This window comes from Pristiophorus japonicus, chromosome 22, assembly GCF_044704955.1.
Source record: "Pristiophorus japonicus isolate sPriJap1 chromosome 22, sPriJap1.hap1, whole genome shotgun sequence".
In the NCBI taxonomy this organism is placed as follows: Eukaryota; Metazoa; Chordata; class Chondrichthyes; family Pristiophoridae; genus Pristiophorus; species Pristiophorus japonicus.
The window spans coordinates 44262950-44288503 of NC_091998.1; the positions used below are offsets into that span (position 1 = coordinate 44262950).

General features: G+C 44.1%; 1 protein-coding gene and 1 non-coding gene across 4 annotated transcripts in view; one reads left to right on the forward strand and one right to left on the reverse strand.

Annotated features, from left to right (window-relative positions):
- Nucleotides 1-2122: 2122 nt before the first annotated feature.
- gck (glucokinase (hexokinase 4)) overlaps nt 2123-25554 on the forward strand; it is a 55597-nt gene continuing 32165 nt past the window's right edge. For all 3 annotated transcript variants that reach the window (XM_070866043.1, XM_070866044.1, XM_070866045.1), the window contains exons 1-2: nt 2123-2383; nt 25070-25232. In XM_070866043.1, coding sequence (XP_070722144.1) covers nt 2339-2383; nt 25070-25232 — 208 coding nt within the window. In that variant the 5' untranslated portion in view covers nt 2123-2338. The remainder of the gene's footprint in view (nt 2384-25069; nt 25233-25554) is intronic.
- On the reverse strand, nt 5559-5630 carry trnag-ucc (transfer RNA glycine (anticodon UCC)). The gene has a single exon. It is a non-coding gene; the product is annotated as a tRNA-Gly (tRNA).

Genomic DNA, 25554 nt, shown 5'->3' on the forward strand with positions numbered 1-25554 from the left:
AGGATCTTGCGGAGACATCGCTACTGGTATTTCTCCAGCGACTTGAGGTATCTACTGTACATCATCCACGTCCCTGAACCATACAGGAGGCCAGGTATTACTACGGCCCTGTAGACCATGAGCTTGGCAACAGTTTTGAGGGACTGATCTTCAAACACTCTTTTCCTCAGACGGCCGAAGGCTGCACTGGCGCGCTGGAGGCGGTGTTGGATCTCATCATCAATGCCTGCTCTTGTTGATAGGAAGCTCTCGAGATAGGGGAAGTGGTCCACGTTGTCCAGGGCCACGCCGTGGATCTTGATGTTTGGGGGGCAGTGCTGTGCGGTGAGGACAGGCTGGTGTAGGACCTTTGCTTACTAATGTTCAGCGTAAGGCCCATGCTTTCATACGCCTCGGTAAATACGTCGACTATGTCCTGGAGTTCAGCCTCTGTGTGTGCACAGGCGCAGGAATCGTCCAAGTACTGTAGCTCGACGACAGAGATTGGAGTGGTCTTGGACCTGGCCTGGAGACAGCGAAGGTTGAACAGCTTCCCACTGGTTCTGTAGTTTAGCTCCACTCCAGTGGGGAGCTTATCAACTGTGAGGTGGAGCATGGCAGCGAGGAAGATTGAGAAGAGGGTTGGGGCGATGATGCAGCCCTGCTTGACCCTGATCCGGACATGAATTGGGTCTGTGATGGATCCGGTGGTAAGGATCACGGCTTGCATGTCATCGTGGAGCAGGCGGAGTATGGTGACGTACTTTTGGGGGCATTCGAAACGGAGGAAGAAGCTCCATAGACCCTCGCGGTTGACAGTGAGGTCGAAGAAGGCCATGTGTAAGGGCTGGTGCTGTTCCCTGCATTTTTCCTACAGCTGTCGCGCTGCAAAAATCATGTCCGTTGTGCCCCGGAGGGGCGACATCTGCACTGCGACTCTGGGAGAAGCTCCTTGGTCACGGGGAGAAGATGATTGAGGGCTCTAGCGATGACTTTCCCAGTGGTTGATAGCAGGAAGATTCCTCTGTAGTTGCCGCAGTCGGACTTGTCCCCTTTTTAAAAAATGGTCACAATCACTGCATCTCTAAGATCTCCCAGCATGCTCTCCTCCCTCCAGATGAGAGAGATGAGGTTGTGTATTCGCGTCAGTAATGCTTCTTCGCCATACTTCAGTGCTTCAGCAGGGATTCCATCTGCTCCCATATCCTTTTTGTTTTTTAGCTGTCTTATGGCCTTTTCTACCTCATGCAATGTTGGGGTCTCACTGAGGTGGTGGCGGGTAGCATGCTGCGGAATGGAGTCGAGAACACTGGGACACCACTGCAGCCCTTGCTACCACTTAGTCCATTTTGGCAGTGTGGCTGGTTATTTGTCCTTTTTTTAAATTAGAGTTGCTGCAGGGACCAACATCTCAATTCTGTAAATGTCAATGGACTCCCCCTATTTATTGCAGGCTGGCAACATCACTCTGGTTAATGAAGACTTCATGATTTTAGCAGAGGAGTGTATGGTTATTGGATGCTTGCAGCATTGCTTCTAGGTTGCTACCTAAAAGAAAGACATGCACTTAGTGTCTTTCATGACCACCAGATGTTCCAAAGTGCCTTACAGCCAATGAAGTACTTTTGAAGTGTAGTCACTATTGTAATGTCGGAAACATGGCAACCAATTTGCACATGGCAGCAAGCTCCCAGAAACAGCAATGCTATAATGACCTGATGATCTGTTTTAGTGATGTTGATTGAGGGATAAATATTAGCCAGGACACGGGGGATAACTCCCCTGCTCTTCTTCGAAATAGTGCCATGGGATATTTTACACCCACCTGACAGCAAACTTGGCCTCGGTTTAACTTCTCATCCTAAAGACCGCATCTCAGCACTGCAATGAAGTGTCAGCCTAGATAGTTTTTTTTGTGTGCAAAGTCTCTGGAATGGGAATTGATGCCACCTTTTGGCAACATACGTGGATTCTGGAAGCTGGCTCGGTTGCTCCTCGGTTATTGGAAGCTGGCCCTATTCTCGGGGTGGCTTGGCCACAGGAGGCCGCCAGTGGCTCGGCGCCGGTTCTTGGGGGGGGGGTTAGGCCTCGTTTCCATGGTTACGGGCGGTTGATGAGACTTTTAAACAGCGGCAGCCTTCAGTCAGTGCGTGCACATTGCGAGGGGAATATCCCGCTTCTGACACGAAGGAAGGACAAGACGCCACAAGAGAGAGAGAGACAGGGGGAAGGAACAAATAAACCCGAGACACAAGGAACAGACTCGGGGAGAGAAATTTTTTTAAAAATCACCAGAGGGAATCACCTCGACTGTCGTGAGGAGAAGGGCTGAGAGACATCTTCACCAAACGTTGCCTTGATGCCGAGCAACAGAGCCAGGATAGACCGCGGCAGGATGCAGAAGGTAAACCCGTTTTTATTTTAAGGTGATACAATATCAGGCCAATTTTTCTAAGATCTGCATAACTAACCTGACCAGCCACCATGACGTCCGGGTGGTTTCTCCCTGGTCAGGAAGGTATATGCTTACATTTTTGTAAACAGGAGGTGGGTGGGATTGGTGACCCATCCACCTCCACGGAGGTGTGTGGGGGACCTGACCCATCCACCTCCATGGCACGAACCTGGTATTGCAGTACTTCCAGGAACGGTGCAGTGGCTCTAGGCCTTTTGGCTAAGAGCATTGGCGCAGAGTGATCCTTGACTGGTGCAGGGTGACCTCTGGCGTTTGACAAAGAATTGTAACGATTGGATAACGATTGGACATGAATTTAAAAAAAAATATCAGGCCAATTTTTTTTTTACAAGTCGAGTTGATCCCCTTTTGCAGAGATATTTCCAGACTGGTTGGTATTAACTGATGTCTGAAGTATCTGAGGTGGAAATGAAACGCTGGCCGTTTGGGTTACTGTCAAACGATGGAATTTGCAATGTTTTTGGAAGTATTTGTTCTATTTTTTTTCCAGAAAGTTAAACTGGAATAATGAATCTCTTAAACCTATTAAACTTTCAGAAAGTTAAATTGTGATGTAAACTGGAATAATGGGTCTCTTAAACTCATTCCGCTTTCAGAAAGTTAAATTGTAATGTTAAACTGGAATAATAGATCTCTTAAACTCTAATCCTCTTTCAGAAAGTTAAATCATAATGTAAACTGGAATAATGGGTTTCTTAAACCTATTAAACTTGCAGAAAGTTAAATTGTGATGTAAACTGGAATAATGGGTCTCTTAAACTCATTCCGCTTTCAGAAAGTTAAATTGTAATGTTAAACTGGAATAATAGATCTCTTAAACCCTATTCCTCTTTCAAAAAGTTAAATTGTAATGAAGACTAGAATAATGGATCTCTTAAACTTATTTTTAAACTTGTATTACTATATAAGGTACTTAAAGATCACCATTATAAGTGCACTACAACGCGTTTTAAATCAGAGTGCATGAAACGATGCCTGTGTGAAGTCCCATGTTAAAGGCGCTGTTTAAATGCAACTTATTGTGCCGTGGATTCCAGGTGATTTACAATCATTATGTCTTTGACCAATTTGTCACAAGCACATTCAAGTTTAGAAGTGGTATCTTTTAGAATAACTAGTGGATCTCCCGTAGCGCTGCTCAGGGCAGATCACCATGCGAGGGCAAATTATTGTCCTCACTGCCTAGGCGGTAATCTGTTGTGTTTTATAAGGACAGGGGCATTCTATGTAATGTAAGATGCATTATTATGCTGCTGATGTGTAGCAGTGAGCAATTTGATGTTTCTTTTTATGGTATAATTTTGTAACTTCTGTGCCCACCTCCATTCGAGGCTAGTTGGTCTTAAATTCGAGGTTAATTTAAAAATAAATCTATCTATTGTAACTAAATGCAGTTCAATGAAGACAAACCTGAAGTTGTATAGTTTGGCACAGAGAATAGAAATGCTAACCTCAATAGAATGGCAGAACATAAGATCAAGGGGTGCAGATTAACTGATCTTTAAAAGCAGGATTGCGCATAGAAAAAGACATATGAAGGGCAAAAGGGATTCTGAATTGAATATAAAAGTAGGAAGGTGATGATGAATCTGTACAACAACAGCTTATATTTATAATGGTGCCTTTAACTTAGAAAAACATCCCAAAGTGCTTCACAGGAGCGTATTCGGGCAGAAATTGACGCCAAATCAAAGGAGACATTAGGACAGATAAAAGATGTAAGTTTTGAGGCGTGTCTTAAAGGAGGTAGAGAGGCAGAGAGGTTTATCATAGAATCATAGAAATTTACAGCATGTAAGGAGGCCATTCAATCCATCGTATCTGTGCTATCCAGCCTAATCCCACTTTCCAGCTGTTGGTCCGTAGCCTTGTAGGTTACAGCATTTTAAGCGCATATCCAAGTACTTTTTAAAAGTGGCGTGTATTTCTGCCTCTACTATCCTTTCAGGCAGTGGGTTCCAGACCACCACCACCCTCTGGGTGAAATTTCTTTCCCTCAAATACTCTCAAAATCTCCTACCAATTACTTTGTTGTTGACCCCTCTGCTAAGGGAAATGGGTCCTTCCTATCCACTCTATCTAGGCCCCACATAATTTTATACACCTCAATAAGGTCTCTCCTCAGCCTCCTCTGCTCCAAAGAAAACAACCCCAGCCTATCCAATCTTTCCACATAGCTAAAATTCTCCAGTCCAGGCAACATCCTCGTAAATGTCCTCTGTACCCTCTCGAGTGCAATCACATCTTTCCTGTAATGTAATGTGACCAGACCTGCATGCAGTACTCTAGCTGTGGCCTAACTAGTGTTTTTTACAGTTCAAGTATAAGAACATAAGAATTAGGAACAGGAGTAGGCCATCTAGCCCCTCGAGCCTGCTCCGCCATTCAACAAGATCATGGCTGATCTCGCCGTGGACTCAGCTCCATTTACCCGCTCGCTCCCCATAACCCTTAATTCCCTTATTGGTTAAAAATCTATCCATCTGTGATTTGAATACATTCAATGAGCTAGCCACAACTGCTTCCTTGGGCAGAGAATTCCACAGATTTACAACCCTCTGGGAGAAGAAATTCCTTCTCAACTCGGTTTTAAATTGGCTCCTCCGTATTTTGAGGCTGTGCCCCCTAGTTCTAGTCTCCCCGACCGGTGGAAACAACCTCTCTGCCTCTATCTTGTCTATCCCTTTCATTATTTTAAATGTTTCTATAAGATCACCCTTCATCCTTCTGAACTCCAACGAGTAAAAACCCAGTCTACTCAATTTATTATCATAAGGTAACCCCCTCATCCCCGGAATCAGCCTAGTGAATCGTCTCTGTACCCCCTCCAAAGCTAGTATATCCTTCCTTACGTAAGGTGACCAAAACTGCACGCAGTACTCCAGGTGCGGCCTCACCAATACCCTGTACAGTTGCAGCAGGACCTCCCTGCTTTTGTACTCCATCCCTCTCGCAATGAAGGCCAACATTCCATTCGCCTTCCTGATTACCTGCTGCACCTGCAAACTAACTTTTTGGGATTCATGCACAGTTTCATGCACAAGCACTGATTGCAACCAGAGTCATCAGAGGCTCATTTCATCCTCAAGTAGACATTGACAAATGTGATGGCTGGGAATTGAACCCAGGTCAACTGCTTGGAAGACAACCATGCTTACCACTGCACCACCATCACACAACTTTACCGCTGATGGACACTTGTAGAATGAACCAATATAGCAATAGATAATTAGCGCAGAGTGATCCTTGATGTGTGCAAGGTGACCTCTGGCGTTTGTGATTTGACAAAGAATTGGAAAGATTGGCTACGAATAAAAAAAATGTTTTTAAATTTTAAAATTTTTTTTTTTAAAAATCCAAAAAGAGTTTCATGCACAAGCATAGCCTCCCTGCTCTTATATTCTATGCCTCGGCTAATAAAGGCTAGTATTCCGTATGCCTTCTTAACCACCTTATCTACCTGCCCTGCTACGTTCAGGGATCTGTGGACATGCACTCCAAGGTCCCTCTGTTCCTCTACACTTCTCAGTGTCCTACCATTTAGTGTTTATTCCCTTGTCTCGTTAGCCCTCCTCAAATGCATTAACTCACACTGCTTTAGGGAGGGAATTCCAGAGCTTCGGACCTAGACAGCTGAAGGCACAACCGCCAATGGTGGGGCGAAGGAGGTTGCAAAAGAGGCCAGAGTTGGAGGAATGCAGATTTCTTGGAGGGTTGTATGGCTGGAGGAAGTTACCAAGATAGGGAGGGACAACAACTTGTATTTATATAGTGCCTTTAAAGTACAGGTTGGACCTCTCTCGTCAGGCATCCACGGGACCTGACCGGTGCCGGAACAGAGAATTTTCCAAACCAAGGGAGGTCATGCTTACCAGTCCTGTCAAAGGTGTGCGGGCTCCTGTGCGTGTGTGTGCATGCTGGCAGCCTGTGGGCAGCTCCCTCAGCACCCACGCGCACACTCACTGACTGACAGCCGCTCCAGCCAATCGTCGAACACACTCACTGACTTACAGCCGCTCCAGCCAATCACCGAACACACTCATAAGAACATAAAAAATAGGAACAGGAGTAGGCCATTTGGCCCCTCGAGCCTGCTCCGCCATTTAATAAGATCATGGCTAATCTGATCATGGACTCGGCTCTACTCCCCATAACCCTTTATTCCCTTATTGCTCAAAAATCTGTCTATCTCTGCCTTAAATATATTCAATGACCCAGGCTCCACTGCTCTCTGGGACAGAGAATGCCACAGATTTACAACCCTCTGAAAGAAGAAATTCCTCCTCACCTCCGTTTTAAATGGGTGGCTCCTTATTCTGAGACTATGTCCCCTAGTTCTAGTTTCCTCTATGAGTGGAAATATCCTCTCTGCATCTACCTTGTCGAGCCCCCTCATTATCCTATAAGTTTCAATAAGATCACCTCCGGGGATGAGGGGGTTGACTTATGAGGAAAGGTTGAGTAGGTTGGGCCTTTACTCATTGGAATTCAGAAGAATGAGAGGTGATCTTATCGAAACTGAGTTGAGGAGAAATATCTTCTCTCAGAGGGTTGTAAATCTGTGGCATTCGCTGCCTCAGAGAGCTGTGGAAGCTGGGACATTGAATAAATTTAAGACAGAAATAGTCAGTTTCTTAAACAATAAGGGGTTATGGGGAGCGGGCGGGGATGTGGAGCTGAGTCCATGATCAGATCAGCCATGATCTTATTGAATGACGGAGCAGGCTCGAGGGGCCGTATGGCCTACTCCTGTTATTATTTTTTATGTTCTTATGTTCATTATTTTGAACTCCACTGAGTATAGGCCCAACCTACTCAACCTATCTTCATAAGTCAACCCTTTCATCTCCGGAATCAACCTAGTGAACCTTCTCTGAAAAGCCTCCAATGCAAGTATATCCTTTCTTAAATATGGAGACCAAAACTGTATGCAGTACTCTAGGTGTGGCCTCACCAATACCCTGTACAGTTGTAGCAAGACTTCTCTGCTTTTATACTCTATCCCCTTGCAATAAAGTCCAACATTCCATTTGCCTTCCTGATTACTTGCTGTATCTGCATACTAACTTTTCGTGTTTCATGCACAAGGACCCCCAGGTCCCTCTGTATTGCAGCACTTTGAAATTTTTTTCCATTTAAATTATAATTTGCTTTTCTATTTTTTTCTGCCAATGTGGATAAACTCATATTTTCCAACATTATACTCCATCTGCCAAATTTTTACCCACTCACTTAGCCTGACTATATCCCTTTGCAGATGTTTTTGTGTCCTCCTCACAATTTGCTTTCCCACCCATCTTTGTATCATCAGCAAACTTGGCTACATTGCACTCGGTCCCTTCATCCAAGTCATTAATATAGAATGTAAATAGTTGAGGCCCCAGCACTGATTCCTGCGGCACCACACTAGTTACTGTTTGCCAACTGGAAAATGACCCATTTATCCCGACTCTCTGTTTTCTGTTAGTTAGCCAATCCTCTATCCATGCTAATATATTACCCCCAACCCCGTGAACTTTTATCTTGTGCAGTAACCTTTTATGTGGCACCTTATCGAATGCCTTCTGGAAATCCAAATACACCACATCCACTGGTTTCCCCTTATCCACCCTGCTCATTACATCCTCAAAGAACTCCAGTAAATTTGTCAAACATGATTTCCCTTTCATAAAACCATGCTGACTCTGCTTGATTGAATTATGCTAATCCAAGTGTCCTGCTACTGCTTCCTTAATAATGGACTCCAGCATTTTCCCAACAATGGATGTTAGGCTAACTGGTCTATAGTTTCCTGCTTTCTGTCTGCTTCCTTCTTTAAATAGGAGTGTTACATTTGCAGTTTTCCAATCCACTGGGACCTCCCCAGAATCCAGGGAATTTTGGTAGATTACAACCAATGCACCCACTATCTCACTGACTGACAACCACTGCAGCCAATCGAAACTTTTTTTTATAAACCCTCCTCTCCCTCAGGCCCAGCAAATGCCGAACCATGGATGTTTCCGGACCAGAGAGTCCCGGACCAGAGAGATCCAACCTGTAGTAAAATGTCCCAAGGCACTTCACAGAAGCATCATAAAATAAAATTTGACACCAAGCCACATGAGAAATTAGGGTAGGTTTAACGAGCATCTTAAAGGAGGAAAGGGAGAAAGCGTGGTGGATAGCTTTTGGGAGGGAATTCCAGAGCTTAGGACCTTGGCAGCTGAAGGCATGGACACCAATGGTGGAGAGATTAAAATCAGGGATTCTTAACAGGCCAGAATTGGAGGAGCGCCGACATCTCGGGGGTTGTGGGGTTGGAGGAGATTGCAGAGATAGGGAGGGGCGAGGCCATGGAGGGATTTTGAAAACAAGGATGCTAATTTTAAAATCGAGATGTTGCTTAACCGGGAGCCAGTGTAGGTTAACGAGCACAAGGGGTGATGGGTGAGCTGGAATTGGTGCAAGTTAGGACATGAGCAGCAGAGTTCTGGATGACCTCAAGATTACGGACGGTAGAACATGGGAGGCCAGCCAGAGGTGCGTTGGATTAGCCAAGTCTAGAGGTAATTAAGGCATTAATGAGGGTTTCACAGCAGATGAGCTGAGTCGGGTAATGTTCCGGAGGTGGAAATACGTTCCCTTTAATTTCTCTTGGGTGCACAGCCCATTCAAAATATCGTGCATGTGAAGTTTTTCCTATTTAAAAATCTGTGAGCCAGCTGCGTGGGAGCATTGGTAGTTGGAAGTTATTTTGTGGTCCAATATGACACCAAGGTTGCAAACAGTCTGGTTCAGCCTCAGACAGATGCTAGGGAGAGGGATAGAGTCGGTGGCTGGGAATGGATTTTGTGGCAGGACCCGAAGACTGTGGCTTCAGACTTTCCAATATTTAGTTGGAAGAAATTTCTGCTCATCTTCTACTGGATGCCAGACAATTTAGAGACAGTGGAGGGGCCGAGAGAAGTGGTGGTGGGATACAACTGGGTGTGGAAACTTGTGTTTTCGGATGATGTTGCCGAGGGGCAGCATATGAATGAGAAATTGGAGGGGGCCAGGGATAGATCCTTGATGAGGCCACGAAGGGATTTGAACACAACAGTAAGCATTTTATAATTGAAGCCTGGGAGCCAATCAAGCACAAGGTGATGGGTGAATGGGACATGGTGCAAGTTCGAATACAGGCTGCAGTGTTTTGGATGAGCTTAAATTTATAGAGGTATAAAATGGGAGGTTGGCCAGGAGAGCATTGGACTAGACAAGTCTCGAAGTAACTAAAATTATAAAGGGGGATATTTGAAGGCATTTTTTATACAAAGGGATTTTAGAATATGGAATGCATTACACATGAGGTTATTGCAGTTGAGTCAGTAACAACATTAAAGAGGGAAATAGATAAACACTTGAAGCACAGAAACAGACCATTCTCAACCAGTCCATGTTGGCGTTTATGCTCCACTCGCGACTCCTCCCATCCTTCCTTATCTAACTCTATTCCCTTCTCCAGTATATGCTTATCTAGCCTCCCCTTAAATGCTATACCATTCACCTCAACTAGTATGGTAGCAAGTTCCATATTCTCAACACTCTCTGGGTAAAGAAGTTTCTGCTGAGCTCCCTATTTGATTTCTTGGTGACTATCTTATATTGATGGCCTCTAGTTCTGCTCTTCCCCACAAGTGGAAACACTCTCTCTGTTTCTATATTATCAAAACCTTTCCTAATTTTAAAGACCTCTATTAGGTTACCCCTCAGCCTTCTTTTGAAGAGCCTGTTCATCCTTTCCTGATGGGTATAATCTCGCATTTCTGGTACCATCCTTGTAAATCTTTCTTGCATCCTCTCCAGTGCCACTATATTCTTTTTTGTAATATGGCAACCAGAACTGTACAGTATTCCAAGTGTGGTCAAACCATACCCAGAGCCGGATTAAGGGCCTGATGGGCCTAGGGCAAATTGATCCAAATGGGCCGATAGTTATATTTGTTTATGTTCATTTCATTACGTATATGATTCTGATTCTGATTCTGAGGTTGAACACATAGGCCAGTATATTCAACAATTAAAGCATATATTCTGTATCAAGTAGGTATATATTCTGGTTCTGGTAACATTGCAAAACTAGATTCCTATACATATATGCAAATTTCTCTCAATAACATGTGAAATAAAACAGGCTAGTACATATTCTGTTCTGTATATATGTACATTAGTGTGTAGCTACTCTGCAAAAATAGGTATGTACACGTTAGGTAAATAAACAATATTTTCTTTGGTCTTGTTTTTCCTCTCTTATTGTCTATTCTATTCGGCCTTTTTGGGAGGCCTTATATTTTTTTCCTACATTTATTTTGGTGGGCCTGGGGCTGCAGCCCCATCCGCCCCGCGGTCAATCCGCCCCCTGACCATAATGGCTTCCTTCTATTGTTAAATTATGATCCTCACACTGCCAACACATAGGACGCACATAGATGTTCCAGCCTTAAGTTCCACTAAACAACAATTCTCCATCTTCATACTTCCCATCAGCACACAGACACACTTTTCATAGCCATTAACACACACATTCTGACCTCACACAGCTATTTACACAATTGAATTCAATCAAATTTATACTGCCATTGTGCTCTGTACACTTGTAACTTCTTGTGGCACACTATAAATCCAGAGTGCTCCAGTTAATCGAATACGCTAGTAACATCTCCTGAGATGTTTCCATGCTTAAATATCCAATTTAACTCAAGTCTACTAAAGAAAGGCAAAGCAGTTCAATAGACACTGGATGAAAGGTCAGGTTTAGCAAAGATGTTCTCTTGATTGATTCTGGTAAAAATGTCATTTGATATTGTTGCAGCAAACAATGTATTTGCTGCAACGTTCCAAAGTTAAGGAATAGTGACTTAAGCTCCCCGATATTGTCTCACAATAAACTCGTTGGGAGTGATGTTGGGCAAGGCTTATAGGAAGAAGTTTCAATTCAAAACAGTTTTTTTAATGAATTGCTACTCTCTCCTCTGTAACATATTAACCTGAGAGAGGCGAGGTAACCTTGGCCACATTGCTAATTGCACTTAATAACTTCCCAGCAAATGTGATTTTGGTGTAAATACTCTGCAAGCTAATGATCTACAGAACAATCTTTATGTTCTCTCACCTGGTATTAAAAAAATGCCTCTATGTTTCCATGTTCAAAACATCTAGAATTATTATCCTGTTTGTTTCCTCTCTAATATCTCACCATGTTGATCATCAACATCCTAGTGTCTTACTAACTTTGTTTAGCCATGTACATAGATTGGGCTAACCAAACTGGAAGCAATACGGTGGAGGAGGATTTTCTGGAGTGCATAAGGGATGGTTTTTTAGACCAATATGTCGAGGAACCAACTAGGGGGGAGGCCATCTTAGACTGGGTGTTATGTAATGAGAAAGGATTAATTAGCAATCTCGCTGTGCGAGGCCCCTTGGGGAAGAGTGACCATAATATGGTGGAATTCTGCATTAGGATGGAGAATGAAACAGTTAATTCAGAGACCATGGTCCAGAACTTAAAGAAGGCTAACTTTGAAGGTATGAGGCGTGAATTGGCTGAGATGGATTGGCGAATGATACTTAAGGGGTTGACTGTGGATGGGCAATGGCAGACATTTAGAGACCGCATGGATGAACTACAACAATTGTACATTCCTGTCTGGCATAGAAATAAAAAAGGGAAGGTGGCTCAACCGTGGCTATCAAGGGAAATCAGGGATAGTATTAAAGCCAAGGAAGTGGCATACAAATTGGCCAGAAATAGCAGCGAACCTGGGGACTGGGAGAAATTTAGAACTCAGCAGAGGAGGACAAAGGGTTTGATTAGGGCAGGGAAAATGGAGTATGAGAAGAAGCTTGCAGGGAACATTAAGACGGATTGCAAAAGTTTCTATAGATATGTAAAGAGAAAAAGGTTAGTAAAGACAAACGTAGGTCCCCTGCAGTCAGAATCAGGGGAAGTCATAACGGGGAACAAAGAAATGGCGGACCAATTGAACAAGTACTTTGGTTCGGTATTCACGAAGGAGGACACGAACAACCTTCCGGTTATAAAAGGGGTCGGGGGGTCTAGTAAGGAGGAGGAACTGAGGGAAATCCTTATTAGCCGGGAAATTGTGTTGGGGAAATTGATGGGATTGAAGGCCGATAAATCCCCAGGGCCTGATGGACTGCATCCCAGAGTACTTAAGGAGGTGGCCTTGGAAATAGTGGATGCGTTGACAGTCATTTTCCAACATTCCATTGACTCTGGATCAGTTCCTATGGAGTGGAGGGTAGCCAATGTAACCCCACTTTTTAAAAAAGGAGGGAGAGAGAAAACAGGGAATTATAGACCGGTCAGCCTGACATCGGTAGTGGGTAAAATGATGGAATCAATTATTAAGGATGTCATAGCAGTGCACTTGGAAAGAGGTGACATGATAGGTCCAAGTCAGCATGGATTTGTGAAAGGGAAATCATGCTTGACAAATCTTCTGGAATTTTTTGAGGATGTTTCCAGTAGAGTGGATAAGGGAGAACCAGTTGATGTGGTATATTTGGACTTTCAGAAGGCGTTCGACAAGGTCCCACACAAGAGATTGATGTGCAAAGTTAGAGCACATGGGATTGGGGGTAGTGTACTGACATGGATTGAGAACTGGTTGTCAGACAGGAAGCAAAGAGTAGGAGTAAATGGGTACTTTTCAGAATGGCAGGCAGTGACTAGTGGGGTACCGCAAGGTTCTGTGCTGGGGCCCCAGCTGTTTACACTGTACATTAATGATTTAGATGAGGGGATTAAATGTAGTATCTCCAAATTTGCGGATGACACTAAGTTGGGTGGCAGTGTGAGCTGCGAGGAGGATGCTGTGAGGCTGCAGAGCGACTTGGATAGGTTAGGTGAGTGGGCAAATGCATGGCAGATGAAGTATAATGTGGATAAATGTGAGGTTATCCACTTTGGTGGTAAAAACAGAGAGACAGACTATTATCTGAATGGTGACAGATTAGGAAAAGGGGAGGTGCAAAGAGACCTGGGTGTCATGGTACATCAGTCATTGAAGGTTGGCATGCAGGTGCAGCAGGCGGTTAAGAAAGCAAATGGCATGTTGGCCTTCATAGCAAGGGGATTTGAGTACAGGGGCAGGGAGGTGTTGCTACAGTTGTACAGGGCATTGGTGAGGCCACACCTGGAGTATTGTGTACAGTTTTGGTCTCCTAACCTGAGGAAGGACATTCTTGCTATTGAGGGAGTGCAGCGAAGGTTCACCAGACTGATTCCCGGGATGGCGGGACTGACCTATCAAGAAAGACTGGATCAACTGGGCTTGTATTCACTGGAGTTCAGAAGAATGAGAGGGGACCTCATAGAAACATATAAAATTCTGACGGGGTTAGACAGGTTAGATGCAGGAAGAATGTTCCCAATGTTGGGGAAGTCCAGAACCAGGGGTCACAGTCTAAGGATAAGGGGTAAGCCATTTAGGACCGAGATGCGGAGGAACTTCTTCACCCAGAGAGTGGTGAACCTGTGGAATTCTCTACCACAGAAAGTTGTTGAGGCCAATTCACTAAATATATTCAAAAAGGAGTTAGATGAAGTCCTTACTGCTAGGGGGATCAAGGGGTATGGCGAGAAAGCAGGAATGGGGTACTGAAGTTGAATGTTCAGCCATGAACTCATTGAATGGCGGTGCAGGCTAGAAGGGCCGAATGGCCTACTCCTGCACCTATTTTCTATGTTTCTATGTTTCTATGTAGGTCTGAATATACTGATGGTTGCAAGTTCTTTATCACTCGAGGACAAAGTAGCCCACTTAATTAGCTCCCCATCCTCCACCTTAAACATTCCCTCCCTCCACCACCATGGCTGCAGTGTGTACCATCTACAAGATGCACTCCGCCACATCTCTCACTGCGATATGTGTGTGCACTAGATCCGTGCAGCAGAGCATGTCGTCCTGGTTAATCCTTGCCACTGGATAACGGCCTAGCTTTGTCAAGCCCGTGTGGTGGCTGGTGTGCAACGGTCACCACACGTTAAAAAAATCCACGCACAGGCATCTTCCACCCCTGGAGTTCGGGTCCTTCATTGAAACATCTACGAACTCATCCCTTTTGGTGTGGAAGCAAGTCATCCTCGTTCGAGGGACCGCCTATGATGATAATGCACTGCAGCAACTCGCCAAAGCTTCTTTGGCAGCACCTCCCAAACCTGTGACCTCTACCACCTAGAAAGACAAGGGCAGCAGGCGCGAGAGAACCAAGTTCCCCTCTAAGTCACACACAATCCTGACTTGGCAATATATTGCGGTTTCTTCATCGTCACCAGGTTAAAATCCTGGAACTCCCTCCCTAACAGCACTGTGGGAGCACCTTCACCACACGGACTGCAGAGGTTCAAGAAGGCGGTTAACCACCAACTTCTCAAGGGCAATTAGGAATGGGCAATAAATCTTGGCCTTTCCAGCGACGCCCACATTCCAAGAATGAACGAATAAAAAATAAAGGTGGTTGCTAACATTCCCACACACAATGCTTCAAAATGAGAGTATCTACACTGATTGTCATTCTTAAATCCCATTTGACTGGGTTGTGTGCAATCCTTGGCACCCATTCATTGGATTCATGGCAGGTCTCGTCTGAGCAGCCGCTCTTCGGGTGCCTGGTTTCCAAGTGCTGAGGGGTGACAAAGGCAGTTGACACACACCATACCTCGGTATAATAGTTGAATTGTGTACTGTTTAGTGAAACTGGAATTACAAAGCTATGACATGATCAAATATAGATGACTGAGGGGAGTGTGGTAAGGGCATGCCAACTCCATACTGATATTACATATTGTAATACACATGCTACAGCATTGCAGATGTTATAAATCAGCATTAAAACAGTATACACATTAAATATCCCACAGATTTGAACTACAATGTAAGATATCAAATTTGTAATACTGTACCAATATTGTGCAGTATTGAACCTAATACAGCTATCAAATGCGATAGATTCAATATTATACAAGATATCCTATAATAATGTGAGGAGGAATCCATAGATAGTATCCTTTTTAGAGAAGACATAATGTGGTATGCAACCCCAAATATCTCTGGGTGGCCGATCTCAAAATAAAAGGGGAATTGTTAAATCTGAGCATGCTATCCTAAGTAAAAAGAAAGAAAGACTTGGATTTATATAGCACCTTTCATAACCACCGGACATCTCAAAGCGCTTTACAGCCAATGAAGTACTTTTGGAGTGTAGTCACTGTTGTAATGTAGGAAATGCGGCAGCCAATTTGTGCACAGCAAGCTCCCACAAACAGCAATGTGATAATGACCAGATAATTTATTTGTTATGTTGATTTGAGGGATAAATATTGGCACAGGACACCAGAGATAACTCAACTCCTCTTCTTCAAAATAGTGCCATGAGATCTTTTACGTCCAGTTGAAAGAGCAGACGGGGCCTCGGTTTAACGTCTCATCCAAAAGACAGCACCTCCAACTGTGCAGCACTCCCTCAGCGCTGTACTGGAGTATCAACCTAGATTTTTTTTGAGCTCAACTCTCTGGAGTGGGACTTGAACCCACAGCCTTCTGACTCAGAGGCGAGAGTGCTACCCACTGAATCATGGCTAACCAGAGTACACTGGTTTTAATTCATATGAGACTTGGTCTGTATATATACATTCTCTATGTTACAATAGTATCTATAATTCAAAAGTATTTAATTGGCTGTGAAGCATATTGGGACATCCTGAGGTCATAAGAACATGAGAAATAGGAGCATGAGTAGGCTATATGGTCCTTCGAGCCTGCTCCGCCATTCAATAAGATCATGGCTGATCTTCTACCCCAACTCCACTTTCCCGCCCTATCCCCATGAACCTTGATTTCTATTCTAATCTTTTCCCCCCACTCATGGAGCTTTATGAAGTTACTGGAGAAACTTGCAGGAAAACGGCTTGCTGCTTCGGGGTCCTGACATTGAGACAATCTGTCATGTCGACTACCTGCTCGTGAATCCTCTGATTTGAAGGCTTCTTGTAGCCCAAGTAGTCTCATGTAGTATTAGGCCACGTCCTCACCCATCCAAAGAGGCCAAATATAGATAACATAAGAACATAAGAAATAGGAGCAGGAGTAGGCCATATGGCCTCTCGACCCTGCTCCGCCATTTCATTCGATCATGGCTGATCCGATCATGGACTCGGGTCCACTTCCCTGCCCGCTCTCCATAACCCCTTATTCCCTTATCGTTTAAGAAACTGTCTATTTCTGTCTTAAATTTATTTAATGTCCCAGCTTCCACAGCTCTCTGAGACAGCGAATTCCACAGATCCACAACCCTCAGAAGAAATTTCTCCTCATCTTAGTTTTAAATGGGCGACCCCTTATTCATCTACATTCATAGCATCCACATTGTCATCCCTGACGTCACATAACATGAAAGGCACCATTTAAATGCAAGTTCTTCCCTTCATATATCACCCCGCCCTTTTTTTTACTATCAGTAGAAGGCCTCAAGGCATAACACTGATGCACTGATACAATAATTTGCTGTTACTGTGTTAAGCTAGTAATGATAACTTGCTGTATTGCCAGTATAGTAATCGGCTACTGATCTCTCACTATGGTGGTCCAGTTAATATGATATTGATATCTGTACTGGTTCAGTAATGTGGTACTGCTATTTTTCACAGAGTTAATCTATCCCTAAAACATCAAGCTAATTATATAGATTTAAAGAAAGACTGTGATGCTGGATTCAAGTTATTGCTATTATCTAGTACCATTAATCAGCGGGAAGCTTTCAATAATAACCTATGCTGTACTGAAATTCTGAAAACTGGTAGTGCTGCAAGCGTGTACCTTTGGTTTGCTGTCCCATTTAGTGATAAATTGCAGATTTACTATATCCCTTCACAGCACAACCAGATGTGTGCCGGCAAGTGTAAATATTGTTCCATGAAGGAACGAGAGCAGCAGATTTCCAGGAATGGTTTGATCCTGTTATTAATTAACAGTGGCTGATCCATGGCCATCCATTATGGAGAGTTCAATTCTGAGTTTTTGTGAGGGAGTGAGCGATCAAGAGCTCATCACAGCATTTCACAGGGCGAAAGTGATATAGTTATGGGGGTGGAATTGTGTTTTAAATGCATAAGGTGATGGGACAGTAGTATAATAGCAGGATGTAATAAAAGAGGTTGCTGATCATAGAATCATAGAAATTTATGGCATAGGAGGACATTCGGCCCATTGTGTCTGTTCTGGCCAAAAAAGAGCTATCCAGCCTAATTCCACTTTCCAGCTCTTGGTCCGTAGCCCTGTAGGTTACGGCACTTCAAGTGCACATTCAAGTACTTTTTAAATGTGATGAGTGTTTCTGCCTCTACCACCTTTTCAGGCAGTGAGTTCCAGCCCTCCACCATCCTCTAGATGAAAAACGTCCTCCTCAACTTCCCTTTAATCCTTCTACCAATTACTTCAAAAATAATATTTTTTGACCGTGCTATAATCATTGGATATCCTCATAGTTTTTTTCAGAGCTTCCATATTTTCTGTGGGCTGATAATATTTGAAGTCATTTTCAATGATGATTAATGAAAGTTGGCTGACGATTGAAGAGTAATGGAAACATCATTACCCATCATAAAAAAGAGTGGGAGAGCGATAGTGATAGGGGATTCAATCATAAGGGGAATAGATAGGCGTTTCTGTGGCCGCAATCGAGACTCCAGGATGGTATGTTGCCTCCCTGGTGCAAGGGTCAAGGATGTCTCCGAGCGAGTGCAGGACATTCTGAAAAGGGAGGGAGAACAGCCAGTTGTCGTGGTGCACATTGGTACCAACGACATAGGTAAAAAAAGGGATAAGGTTCTACGAGACGAATTTAAGGAGCTAGGAGTTAAATTAAAAAGTAGGACCTCAAAAGTAGTAATCTCGGGATTGCTACCAGTGCCACGTGCTAGTCAGAGTAGGAATCACAGGATAGCATAGATGAATACGTGGCTTGAGCAGTGATGCAGCAGGGAGGGATTCAAATTCGTGGGGCATTGGAACAGGTTCTGGGGGAGGTGGGACCAGTACAAACCGGACGGTCTGCACTTGGGCAGGAACGGAACCAATGTCCTAGGGGGAGTGTTTGCTAGTGCTGTTGGTGAGGAGTTAAACTAATATGGCAGGGGGATGGGAACCAATACAGGGAGACAGAGGGAAACAAAAAGGAGACAAAAACAAAAGACAGAAAAGAGATGAGTAAAAGTGGAGGGCAGAGAAACCAAAGGCAAGAAACAAAAAGGGCCACTGAATATAAAAGGGCTGCAGGAGGGGTAAAAACTAAAAATCATGGTTTAAAAACTAGGATGAAAACACTCTACCGAAACGATCTCCTCGTAAAAGATCCTCTCGGAATGAGTGATCACAATATGGTTGAATTTGTAATACAGATTGAGGATGAGGAAGAAACGAGCGTACTATGCTTAAACAAAGGGGACTACAGTGGGATGAGGGCAGAGTTGGCTAAAGTAGACTGGAAACAAGGACTAAACGGTGGCACAATTGAGGAAAGTGGAGGACTTTTAAGGAGCTCTTTCATAATGCGCAACAAAAATATATTCCAGTGAAAAAGAAGGGCGGCAAGAGAAGAGATAACCAGCCGTGGATAACCAAGGAAATAAAGGAAAGTATCAAATCAAAGACCAATGCGTATAAGGTGGCCAAGGTTAGTGGGAAACTAGAGGATTGGGAAAATTTTAAGCAACAGCAAAGAATGACTAAAAAAGCAATAAAGAAAGGGAAGATAGATTACGAAGGTAAACTTGCGCAAAACATAAAAACAGATAGTAAAAGCTTTTACAGATATATAAAACGGAAAAGAGTGACTAAAGTAAATGTTGGTCCCTTAGAAGATGAGAAGGGGGATTTAATAATGGGAAATGTGGAAATGGCTGAGACCTTAAGCAATTATTTTGCTTCGGTCTTCACAGTGGAAGACACAAAAACCATGCCAAAAATTGCTGGTCATAGGAATGTGGGAAGGGAGGACCTTGAGATGATCACTAGCACTAGGGAGGTAGTGCTGGACAGACTAATGGGACTGAAGGTAGACAAGTCCCCTGGTCCTGATGAAATGCATCCCAGGGTATTAAAAGAGATGGCGGAAGTTATAGCAGATGCATTTGTTATAATCTACCAAAATTCTCTGGACTCTGGGGAGGTACCAGCGGATTGGAGAGCAGCTAATGTAATGCCTCTGTTTAAAAAAGGGGGCAGGCAAAAGGCAGGTAACTATAGGCCGGTTAGTTTAACATCTGTAGTGGAGAAAATGCTTGAAACTATCATTAAGGAAGAAATAGCGGGACATCTGGATAGGAATAGTGCAATCAAGCAGACGCAGCATGGATTCATGAAAGGGAAATCATGTTTAACTAACTTACTGGAATTCTTTGAGGATATAACGAGCATGGTGGATAGAGGTGTACCGATGGATGTGGTGTATTTAGATTTCCAAAAGGCATTCGATAAGCTGCCACACAAAAGGTTACTGCAGAAGATAAAGGTACGCGGAGTCAGAGGAAATGTATTAGCATGGATAGAGAATTGGCTGGCGAACAGAAAGCAGAGAGTCGGGATAAATGGGTCCTTTTCCGGTTGGAAATCAGTGGTTAGTGGTGTGCCACAGGGATCGGTACTGGGACCACAACTGTTTACAATATACATAGATGACCTGGAAGAAGGGACAGAGTGTAGTGCAACAAAATTTGCAGATGACACTAAGATTAGTGGGAAAGCGGGTTGTGTAGAGGACTCAGAGAGGCTGCAAGGAGATTTGGATAGGTTAAGCGAATGGGCTAAGGTTTGGCAGATGGAATACAATGTCGGAAAGTGTGAGGTCATCCACCTTGGGAAAAAAAACAGTAAAAGGGAATATTATTTGAATGGGAAGAAATTACAACATTCTGTGGTGCAGAGGGACCTGGGAGTCCTTGTGCATGAAACTCTTTTAGAGTCCTTGTGCATGAATCCCAAAAAAGGTTAGTTTGCAGGTGCAGCAGGTAATCAGGAAGGCAAATGGAATGTTGGCCTTCATTGCGAAAGGGATGGAGTACAAAAGCAGGGAGGTGTTGCTGCAACTGTATAAGGTATTGGTAAGGCCGCACCTGGAGTACTGCGTGCAGTTTTGGTCACCTTACTTAAGGAAGGATATACTAGCTTTGGAAGGGGTACAGAGACGATTCACTAGGCTGATTCGAGAAATGAGGGGGTTACCTTATGATGATAGATTGAGTAGACTGGGTCTTTACTCCTTGGAGTTCAGAAGGATGAGGGGTGATCTTATAGAAACATTTAAAATCATGAAAGGGATAGACAAGATAGAGGCAGAGAGGTTGTTTCCATTGGTGGGGGAGACTTGAACTAGGGGGCACAGCCTCAAAATACGGAGGAGCCAATTTAAAACCGAGTTGAGAAAGAATTTCTTCTCCCAGAGGGTTGTGAATCTGTGGAATTCTCTGCCCAAGGAAGCAGTTGAGGCTGGCTCATTGAATGTTTTCAAGTCAAAGATAGATAGATTTTTAAGCAATAAGGGAATTAAGGGTTACGGGAGAGGGCGGGTAAGTGGAGCCGAGTCCACGACCAGATCAGCCATGATCTTATTGAATGGCGGAGCAGGCTCGAGGGGCTAGATGGCCTACTCCTGTTCCTAATTCTTATGTTCTTATGTTCATCTCCGTGCCAACCTGTGCTGATAACAGTGTCAGGCTGGCACCATGTAGCAGCTATTAATCTAAGGCCACCCAATGACACTCATTGAATAATGTATGTATTCACCTGTCTAGAGGTTACTCTTTGCTTCACATTGATGAATTTGAGTAGCCAGTGGAGATCTCCCATCCAATTATCCTCCCTCTTGTGAGGAGGCACATATCCGCCCTTAACCAGGAGAGGGGCAGCAGAACTCAGCATACTGGGCCAATAAATCCACATCCTATCACTCTGAGGCACCATTCTAAATATATAACTATGCTGTACCACTCTAACAGGTTTTCCTTAAGAGTTAGAGTAATATGCTGTGTAACAACAACAACATCTTGTATTTATGTAGTACCTTTAACGTAGTGAAATGTCCCAAGCCGCTTTACAGGAGTATTATGAGATAAAATATTTGACACCGAGCTGCATAAGTAGAAATGAGCACATTGGTCAAAGAGGTAGGTTTTAAGGAGCGTCTTGAAGGAGGAAAGAGAGGCAGAGAGGTTTAGGCAGGGAGTTTCAGAGCTTGGGGCTCAGGCAACAGAAGGCACGGCCAGCAATGGTTGAATGATTATAATCAGGGATGCTCAAGAGGGCAGCTTTAGAGGAGCGCAGACATCTGGGGTGGAGGGGAGGGGGGAGGGGGTGCGGGCAGTGGGTTGTCTGGTTGTAGGAGATTACAGAGATAGGGGCGAGACCATGGAGGGATTTGAAAATGAGGTTGAGAGTTTTGAAATGGTTGCTTAACCGGAAGCTAATATAGCGAGCACAGGGGTGATGGGTGAGTGGGACTTGGTGCGAGTTAGGACATGGGCAACCGAGTTTTGGATCACCTCTAGTTTATGTAGGGTGGAATGTGAGAAGCCAGCCGGGAGTGCATTTGAATAGTCAAGTCTAAAGGTAACAAAGGCATGGATGAGGACTTCAACGGCGGATGAGCTGAGGCAAGGGCGGAGATGGGTGGTTTGACGGAGGTGGAATTAGGCGGTCTTAGTTATGCTGTGGCTATGTGGTCGAAAGCTCATTTCAGGGTCAAATACGATGCCAAGGCTGCGAACAGTCTGGTTCAGCCTCGGACAGAAGTTGGGGAGAGGGATGGAGTCAGTGGCTAGCGAACAGTTTGTGGCAGGGACCGAAAACAATGGCTTCGGTCTTCCCAATGTTCAATTGGAAAAAAACTTTTGCTCATCGACTTTGGACAAGCAGTCTAACAATTTAGAGACCGTGGAGGGGTCAAGAGAAGTGGTATTGAGGTAGAGCTGGGTGTCATCAACGCACATGTGGAAACTGATGTTGTGTTTTCGGATGATAACGCCAAGGGGCAACAGGTAGATGAGAAATAGGAGAGGGCCAAGAATAGATCCTTGGGGAACACCAGAGGTAATGATGCGGGGGCGGGAAGAGAAGCTGTTGCAGGTGATTCTCTGGCTACGAATAGATAGGTAAGAATGGAACCAGGCAAGTGCAGTTCCACCCAGCTGTACGACGGTGGAGAGGTGTTGCAGAAGGATAGAGTGGTCAACCATGTCATAGGCTGCAGACAAGTCAAGAAGGACAAGGAGGGATAGATATCCTTTGTCACAATCCCAAAGGATGTCATTTGTGACTTTGATGAGAGCCGTTTCGGTACTGTGGCAGACGTGGAAATCGGATTGGAGGGATTTAAACATGGAGTGGCGGGAAAGATGGGCATGGATTTGGGAGGCGACAACACGTTCAAAGACTCTGGAGAGAGAAGAGGGAGGATGGAGATGGGGCAGTAGTTTGCAAGACGGAGGGGTCGAGGGTTGTCTTTTTGACGAGAGGAGTGATGATGACAGATTTGAGGGAGAGGGGGAGCCATTAACAATGTCAGCTAACATGGGAGCCAGAAAAGGAAGTTGGGTGATCAGTAGTTTGGTGGGAATTGGGTCAAGGGAGCAGGAAGTGGGTCTCTTGGACAGCATGAGCTCGGAAATGTGTTGAGGGGAGATCGGAGAGAAGCTCAAGAAAGATGTGAGGTCAGGGCTAGGGCAGCGAAATCCATAGAGGAAATTTGGCCCGGTGGGCTAAGGGAAGGAGGAAAGGAAAGAAGCAGAGGTGGCCGAACGGATGGTCTCAATCTTAAAAGAAGTCCATGAACTCCTCACACTTATTGTCAGAGGTGAGGGTGGAGACTAGGGAGAGAGGTTTAAAAAGGCAGATTGCAGTGGAGAATAGAATAGGTTTATCTTTACATTCCAGATGATTTGGAATAGTGAGCAATTTTGGCAGACGAGAGCAGGACCAAATGGTGCTTTATGTGGTCCAGTCATATCTGGCGGTGAATGGCTAAACCAGTTGTCCACCATATCCGTTCAAGTCTGCATCTCTTGGACTAAAGGGAGCGAAGATCAGGGCTGTATCGGGGGAACGGCCAGCGTGAGAGAGAGAGTAATTGTTTTAACAGGGACTGGGGCATCAATGGTGGTGAGGGTGTGATTGAGCAGATCGGTAGCCACAGAAATGTCATGGTGAATGGAGGGCTAAAGGCTGGACAGTTCATAAGTGCAATTGTAAGAGAATTTGGAGAGAGTTTTTTTCCAGGAGCGGACGCAGAAGGGAGGTAGGGTTGGAGTGGGGGTGGTGGGGGGGCGGGGCGGAAGGGGGATGTGGATGGAGAGCGATACGAGGAAGTGGTCAGAGATAGCCTTATCTGTGATTGACATGATGGGAGTAACGAGGCTACGAGAGATGGCAAGGTCAAGGGAGTGGCCGTGAATATGGGTTGGGAAGTTTACATAGAGGGAGAAATTAAGGGAGGATAGGAGGTTAGTGAACTCAGAGGAGAAAGAACACGATGAATTGAGATGGAGGTTGAAATCACTGAGGATGATAATGAATGGACCTTGGCTATTAATGTCTTTGCAACATTTTGTTTTGCTTTCTAACAAGGCTACCAGTTTAATAAGATGTTCCCTTGTAATCGAGCAGAGATTTATACTGTAAACCATGGTGTCATGTGATCAAACGTTGCCATTGTACCTCTTTGTCATGAGGACTGACACTCCTGCCTGCTTCTACAGTACCTAATGAGGCTTTAGTAGATATGAGAAGGAGGTTCTAGATTGTTATCGGGGACAAAGATAACAGTTTGCTAAATGATAATCAATTATTGATTTCCAATTTGATTTGAAATGTTACTGTCCGTATGCATTATACAGGTATTCATTTTAAATTCAATCTTAGTAGGTGCTGAGTACTTTATACTGTTTACGACTAATGTCCTTAGAAGAAAATACTTATTTATGGTCTCTCTGGGCTTTCTTAGAACTCTGTCTAACCACAGAATCCAAACACTGTCTAGTACATACCACAACTCAATCATCTATGATTCCTGGCATATTTCTACTACATATATCCAGGATATACCATACCCATCACATATCCTGTTCAGATCTAGCACATACCATATCCAGTGCATGCCATACCCAGCGTGTATCTCGTGCATGTATCCTGCATATGTCATATTCAGCACCTATCTATTACATACCTTAACTAGCAATTAACTAGTAAGCCAGCATCTATCTTGTACATAAGCTGGGAAGTAGTTGAGGTAGGGATCGTGGCATCTTTTAAGAGAAGAATAGGTAAACATTTGAAACCGAGTAATATATAGAGCTGTGGGGTAAGAACCGGACAACGAGAGTAGTTTTGGATTGCACTAGCAAAGAGCTGGCACAGACACAATGGGCCATCTGGCTGTAACCCTCTATGATTCTATATCTAGTACCTATCTAGTACGTACCAAGTTTACATTACATATGAAGCACATGCTGTTTCATATATCTATAGATGCTTTACTGCCCCTCCATATGTTGTGCGCTCCTTTGCTCTCTAATAGGTACAGCAGATTTTGTCGGAATTTCATCTCCAGAAAGAGGAGCTGCTGGAAGTGATGCAGAGAATACAGCAGGAGATGGAGAAGGGCCTGCGGCTGGAAACCCACAAAACAGCCAGTGTCAAGATGCTGCCCACTTACGTACGTTCAACACCAGATGGCTCAGGTAGAAAAACTCATCTGCTGAATAACGTTGTCTCAGCGCATTCTAATAATTAATGGGAAGATTATTCTAATAAAACACATTAGCCCAGTAAATGCAGAATAAAGTCTCCCGTAAAGAACTTGAATCTGATTCTGACTCTTGCATTAGAACAATCACTATTTTAGCCGATATATGTCGACTATCCAATAATTTGACAGCTCAACGCCCCCATAAGCTTAGAAGAATGTGCAGGACTGGAAGACAGCATTCTGATCCAATAACCAACGTACAAAATATTGCATATATAATACTTTCTCATACTCCTAATCCCCTTCTCTGCAAA